Here is a 6,890-nt window from a genome sequence, read left to right as displayed (position 1 = left end):
TTTAAAACTCCCTGAATTAACATGATGCAATTCAAACAAATAACTTTAATTCCAGGTGTGAAAGTCAAACAATAAAGTTCTACATTAATGGGGTCTCATTGTAGACTAGGAGAAAGTGAGAACTGCAGATGCTGGAGATCAGAGTCGAAAAGTGTGGCGCTGGAAAAGCGCAGCAGGTAAGGCAGCATCCAAGGAGCAGGACAGTCAACATTTTAGGCAAAAGCCCTTCATCAGGGGTGTTGAAGGACTTATGCCTGAAACATAGACTCTCCTGTGCCTCAGGGCCGCCTGACCTGCTGTGCTTTTCCAGCATCACACTTTTCAACTAACTGTAGATTCTCATGTTCCTGGAGAACAGAGTAAACACAAAGTAATCCTACTTACATGTAAAGCTGAACCGGCAAAACCATATTTGTGCTGTATTTCAAAAATGAAATGACTGTGCAAATGGTTAAAGACTAAAGCACAGACATACCAACAGTCAATCACGCAACATCAAGACTGCAGGCACAAGTGGACAATCTCCATGCAAATTTAGTTGGGCAAGTTAAAAAAAATCCTACATTACAATGAATACAAAAACATAGTTACTATTTTTAAAAGTATTAAAAATGCAGCAAAACATTGGGGAAGATAAAACACTGTAGACATTCTCAAGGTTTTGATTTGCAACTTTTAAATGTTTCTTCTCACTGCCGAGCCGCATAAGAGAGAACTTTAATGAGCGTCAATTCAACTTGAGCAAGCTGTGATGAAATAGGTGGCTCAGAGCCACGTTAAAAAGACTTTTATCTAAGTAAGCAAGTAAACTTAAACACACATTTATCACAACACACATACAGATACATATATATATATATACACATACACAAATATAATTAAATTATGTTTACTATAATGGGATTACACAAATCCCAGATGTTCAGACTTTTGTGCAATTAGATACAACGTACAGTAAAATCTATGTAACTACCTGTGAACATTGCTCAGGTTGGAGTAATGAGTTAGGATTTGGAATACCAAGTGTTTGTTCTTTGACATTGGCTTTGCACAGGGTAACAGTGATGAGGGTGACCAAAAGTTTAAATGTCTCAAAAGATGGACAAACAGGAATTGAACCCTTGGCACTACAATGAGCCAATATATACTCTGATCAGGAAGAACAGCAACTTTGTGCTTTTTGGAGAAAAACACTGAAAGTACAAGTTTTCATCTCTCAAATTTGCAGACTCATTATTCAGTAAACTGGATAAAGATCTGCTCAGTGTCAAACATCTGGAAATAAGTGCTGTGTGGATACTGGAGCTCCTTTCAGGAGAAACATCCTGCATTAACATCCACACTACTGCTTTCCAATTCCCAATACAGATTTTGCCATCTCTTCCTATCCAGTGCCAGATTGCGATGTCAGGGTATGCCATCTTTTCGCTGGCAGCACTGGGATGGTGGGACGTACCAATCATAAATATAAGACAATCTCACTTTAATTTCTTCCTTGCACAATTTCCCTTCTCTTTGGAGTGTCTGATGCTTTTCCAGCATATCCTCAATGCTCTGTTTGTGTGTCACGATATACTTGTTGTTGCACCCCCGTGACTTGTACTCCGTATCAAACCGTGGGTCATGCAGGCGTTTGACATCGACAGGTGCCAGCCAGGCTCCCAAAGAGACATCCTCACTCTGCCACACTTTTAAATAATCAATGTTAATTCGAATATAGTGCACTAAATCAGCAGACAGAACATATCCGCCCCCTAGGGCATACGGCAAATAATAGTCACATAGAACCCAAGTGCTCTCCTTCCATTTGCCTGCAGCCTTAACCCTTCCACGTCCAGAAAAAAATCCCCAGTAGAGTTTCTTTGGTTCTTTTGCCTTCAGTTCTTCCTTAATGATGTCTAACCTGGCAAAAGTGTCATCATCTGCTTTCAGCACAAACTTATAGTCAATGTTTTGGTCTATCCAAGCATACATATGAAGGATCTTATTGGTAAGGTTTTCATAAGAGTCCTTCAAATCTGGCAGCAGCAGAAGATCATGATGCCGAGTGTTCTCCTGCTCCAAATTTTGAACTTCCTCTGCAGGAAGGCCGCTGGTGCCAATGGTAAAGTAAGGGAGGATTTCCGGGTCCCGGTTAGCTAGCCACGTACTCCTGATAATGCTTCGCCTCTCGGTGTACTTGGGGCCAGTGGTGATCAGCAGAACAAGAAAAGCAGAAAGGCTTTTTGTTCTGCTGTGACCCTGACTGTCACTCCGTCTCTCAACCCCACGAGGCAAACCGGGGGATTTTAAAGTCTCCGAGGTGCATTTAGCCAGATAAAGCAATATCAGTGCAAACAAGGACAGGGTTGCAACCCCAAGGGCTGTTTTGTGGCGGCAGACGAGTCGAACTAGATTCATTGTGTAAATACTTGAATTTCTGGAGGGCTCTCAGCTGAAGGACAAGAGGAGGAAATGAGTTAATATTGCAACAAGAAGCAGGAAAATAGCAACAGAGAACTGCAGATGCTAGAAATCTGAAACAAAAACAGAAAAGACTGGAGAAGCCAGCAAAGTCTAATGAAGGGTCACTGGACTCAAAACATTAACTCTCTACAGATGCTACCAGACCTGCTGAATTTGCCCAGCACTGTTTTTATTTTCCAAAAAGGAGCAGGATTGTTTCATGAAGTTCACAAAGATTAACTTCACTTTGTCTCAAAAGTTATTCTGTAAGAGAAGTTCAGCTGCAATTTAAAGTTTAAAATATGGTTTATTCAAATCTTAAAAATTGTGAAGAAAACTGTAGATCTTTGCCGGGGAGAGAGAGACTATCAATTTTAAATCAATTCTGTTGCAGATCTCATGATTTTCAATGTGGTTAACATTTTCAACAGGTTAGAAGAGCTACAAAGATAAACTAAAATTTCCAAAACAAATGGCTCATAAACTAAATGAGGGTCTCTTAATGCTGATGACTGCAGCGTCCAGATTACCTACCTGCATTCAGCAGCTACCTAAGGGCAAAAGTGAGGACTGCAGATGCTGGAAACTAGAGTCTAGATTAGAGTGGTGCTAGTAAAGCACAGCAGGTCAGGCAACATCCGAGCAGCAGGAAAATCAACATTTTGGGCAAAAGTCCTTCATCAGGAATGATCGCCCTTAGGTATCTAAGGGTGATCAGTCAACTCACTAATCAGTAGTGACAGACAGAGCAGTTCAAAGAATGGTCTGTGCTAAGCAGCAGCACTGACACATCTGTGATTCTAATGCTAAATTTTGCAGTCACATTGCAGAACAAGATTTGATTCAATATCGAAGAAGTACAGCATTATTTTGTTAACTACAGCTGCACAAGGACTCACAAACACTGATTTGCTGCTCAATGCAACAAAGTAATATTATTCAGTACACCATGATGATGATTCAGTCATTTTTGGTTCAACAAGCTAGTAGGATTCAATATCACAGTACCTTTACTCACTAGATCAGCAGCATTATTCAGTGGAGCACAGAATACCACTTTGGAAGTTGTGTCTGATACTTAGTTCAGAGGTCTCAGATTATAGCCCCAATGAGTTCAACCACAGATTAAGGTCAGGGATGACAATGGAAATGATGATAAGGGGCCTAAAATGGTGGTTTCAGTCTATCCAACATTTAACTGCTTATTCAAATACTGGATGTTGACTTAATAGTCTGACAGCAGAGACAGTGAATGGCTTAGTATGCAGGACAGCGGCATATCAGTAGTATATGTGGGACCGTATTCTAAATACAAGATGCTGCCAACAAGGAACAGCATGCTGACAAGGAAAGCAGGACACTTGAAGATAAACCCATGAGTATTTAAGAGGTATCAATGCAGCCTTGCTTGACATACTCTAACTATAATTGGAATTTTGACACAAGAACCAAGCAACAACAGTTTTACTTAACTAAACAGAGGAATGACTTTGAAGATAGTATGTCTGACCATATCAGAAGTTAAAAAGATCAAAAAGGCTAAGGAAGAATAGTGTGTAGTGTACCGTGTCACAGTAAGAAGATAAAAAGTATTGTTTCTTTGATTAGGGCCATTTCTGTCCTGTCAAAGGGGGAATACTTAATTGGAGGGACTTAAACATGGGTGGTGCACAAAATATTGTTTTTACTTTGGGCAGTTGAATGACTTTAAGGAAAGAAGAGTTGGGGCTGGAATTTAAAAGAAAACTTCACTCAACTGAATAACAATAATATCATACTATCCAGGGTATGAATGTTGGACCACGCTGAAAATACTGAGCTTTTCTGAATGTCAATGTTCACTGACACTGACAGACATTGAAAGACCACTTTTACTGCTCTCAAGAAAAGTCTTTGATCTGAAAGGTTAACTGCTCTCTGTCCACAGATATTATATGCTGAATATTTGCAGCACTTCCAATTTTATATTAGAAGAGGGATTGATGGAGACATTTAGCAGTGGATTAAAGATGGCAAGTCAGATTTGCTTTTCAGTATGATCTCAGAACAGTAAGCGGCTTTGACAAAGGAGAAGAAGAATCTGGCATTGAGTAGTTAAACTAATGGTGCATCAGCTACATTCAAGGTTTCCTCCATGGGCGTGTGGTGGAAAGAACACAACCATACAAGGATGAAAGGGGAGGCAGTAAGGCTTGTACTGGATAAGATTATTAATGGTGGCCTGAGAAAATGGGTAAACAGATTAACAGCTAAAGCAGTACTTTCACAAATGGAGGATCAACGGTTAAACAGCTGGAAGTTTGAAAATTTGGTTGGGAGGAGCTGGGGATAGAGTGATTATTCCCAGGGAAATAAACAGGATGGGGGTGGTAAGAACATCAAGAAAGTGGATGGCAGAGGATACAAATCACTACTAATGCCTTTCTTGTAATTGAAAAAATAGAGACAATATTGAGTGGCCACCATGACCATGAGGCAGAGGGGGAAAAAAAAGGACAGTGGTGAAATCTGAAAAAAAAATCCAGAAGTCAAGATGGAAACTGAAATCATAGAAAACAATGCATAGCTTCAGGCAGAAGAAAAGTGAGTTTATCTCATGAGAGACACTCAGGTGGGTGGTCAATTATGAGAATTTTAATGGCTGCAAGAGGATTGGAAGAAAATACGGATTCAGAATTATTCACAACAATGACAGCTCATTGCACTACAATATTATGAGACATGATTCAGAACAACTAAATCAGCATTATTCAAGACACATTATTCAGGTATTATAATTCAAGGCATTGCTATTCAGGGACAGCAGCAGCATCATTCAGGGCAGTACAATATTATTCAGGACGCTGCAGTATTATTAATCAGGTGAATGAAGCATCATTTCAGACACTAGTATAAAGACATTATGATTCAGTGTGACTGAGATGTCAAGTATTATTTAGAGCAATGCAGTATTGAGCTAAGCATCATTATTTAAGACCAGCAGTATGATTAGAGGACATTATTAATCAGTTCAGTACAATAGTGAAGTAGTGTTATCCACGGCATTATTCAGGATTGACCAACTTTGATGAAATGATGGGGATTTTGCTACTTACCGCAGCATTGATTGGTGACGGAATGAGGTCAGTGTTTGCCCGACAGAGGCAGTCGGTCATTCAGCGGCTCTCACACAAACGGGCCTCAGTGCTGCTGCCGCCGCTGCGGCCTCCTCCCGGGCCGCGATCCCTGGAGGGTTGGGGGCGAAAAGACGCAGAAGCAACACCATTCCCGGCGGGCAGCGGCCCAACCGGCGTCAGGGGGAAGGCTCCAGCGACGTGATGATATTAACGCGGTGAGCATGCGCAGTTTTACTTGTGTGGAGAAGGTGAGAGTGCGCGCTATAGCGCCACCCTGCGCTCGGGAGGACTCACGGGCTGGTTTTCCACTGAAATTACAACAACAACTTAACAGGAATAAAATAAGAGAAATTGCTGGTAAAGCTCAGCAGGTCTGGCAGCTTCTGTGGAGAGAAATCAGAGTTAACGTTTCGGGTTCGGTATTCTAAGGAAGGGTCACTTGTCCCGAAACAATAACTCTGATTTCACTCCACATACCTGCTAGGCTTCTGTTTTTGTTTCTGATTTAAAGCATCAGCACATCTTTCGTTTGTTATTTAACGGCTTAACAGCAACTGGCAGCATCTGCAACAACTTAATAGCACTGTATTTCATATTTACGTTCTTCTATCATTGGCCGACATAACTCTGGAATTTCCTCCCTACATTTCTTGACCTCACTCTCTTTTATAAGGTTTCCTAAAATGTCCCTCTTGAGGCCTTTCCACATATTTTCCAATCATCCTGTTCAGCACGTCATAAGACACCTCTAGAGGATGGTTTGTATGTGGAATGAACTTTCTGAGAAAGTAGTGGATGGGGTACAATTACAACATTTAAAAGACATTAGATAGATGAATAGGAAATGTTTGGAGGTATCTGGGCCAGGAGCAGGTAGGTGGGACTAGTTTAGTTTGGGATTATGTTTGACATGGACTAGTTGGGTTTGTTTCCGTGCTGTATTACTCTATGACTCTATGAGATGGGATGGAGAAGAAATTCTCCAAGTATCCCTTATATCCAACGTCTTTATCTGATTGCTTGCCTCTCCTGGCTAGATCTCATAGTTTTATGTGAAGTGGAAATCTATGGACTGTGATGTACAAGGTATCCCATTGGTGTTGGAGTTTGCTGAATAGATTAATGTCAGTGCTTGTTTGTAATTGTTCTTTTTTTTAAAATAACCTCGGATAAATCTTTGTAGCTGAGGTCTGTTTGTTTTGGTCAAGGAAGAAAAAAACTACTAAGAGGAAAGAATAGAAGGATATATTGTAAGGGAAATTGCAATGGGAAACGGCTCATGCCAGAATCAATTTGTGGCACTGAATAGTATGTTTCTACATCCATATT

General features: G+C 40.6%; 1 protein-coding gene across 1 annotated transcript; it reads right to left on the bottom strand.

Moving 5' to 3' along the window:
• b3galt6 (UDP-Gal:betaGal beta 1,3-galactosyltransferase polypeptide 6) lies at window positions 1-5,745 on the bottom strand. The gene is made up of 2 exons (XM_060851998.1): window positions 5,541-5,745; window positions 1-2,434 (listed from the first exon to the last, which is right to left on the bottom strand). Exon 2 carries the CDS (start codon window positions 2,398-2,400, stop codon window positions 1,408-1,410), a length of 993 nt encoding a protein of 330 aa, XP_060707981.1. The 5' UTR covers window positions 2,401-2,434; window positions 5,541-5,745; the 3' UTR covers window positions 1-1,407.
• Window positions 5,746-6,890: the final 1,145 nt, after the last annotated feature.

This window comes from Hemiscyllium ocellatum, chromosome 37 (assembly GCF_020745735.1).
Source record: "Hemiscyllium ocellatum isolate sHemOce1 chromosome 37, sHemOce1.pat.X.cur, whole genome shotgun sequence".
In the NCBI taxonomy this organism is placed as follows: domain Eukaryota; kingdom Metazoa; phylum Chordata; class Chondrichthyes; order Orectolobiformes; family Hemiscylliidae; genus Hemiscyllium; species Hemiscyllium ocellatum.
The sequence above is the reverse complement of the archived record's forward strand: the minus strand, read 5'-3'. Positions and strand labels throughout refer to the sequence as shown.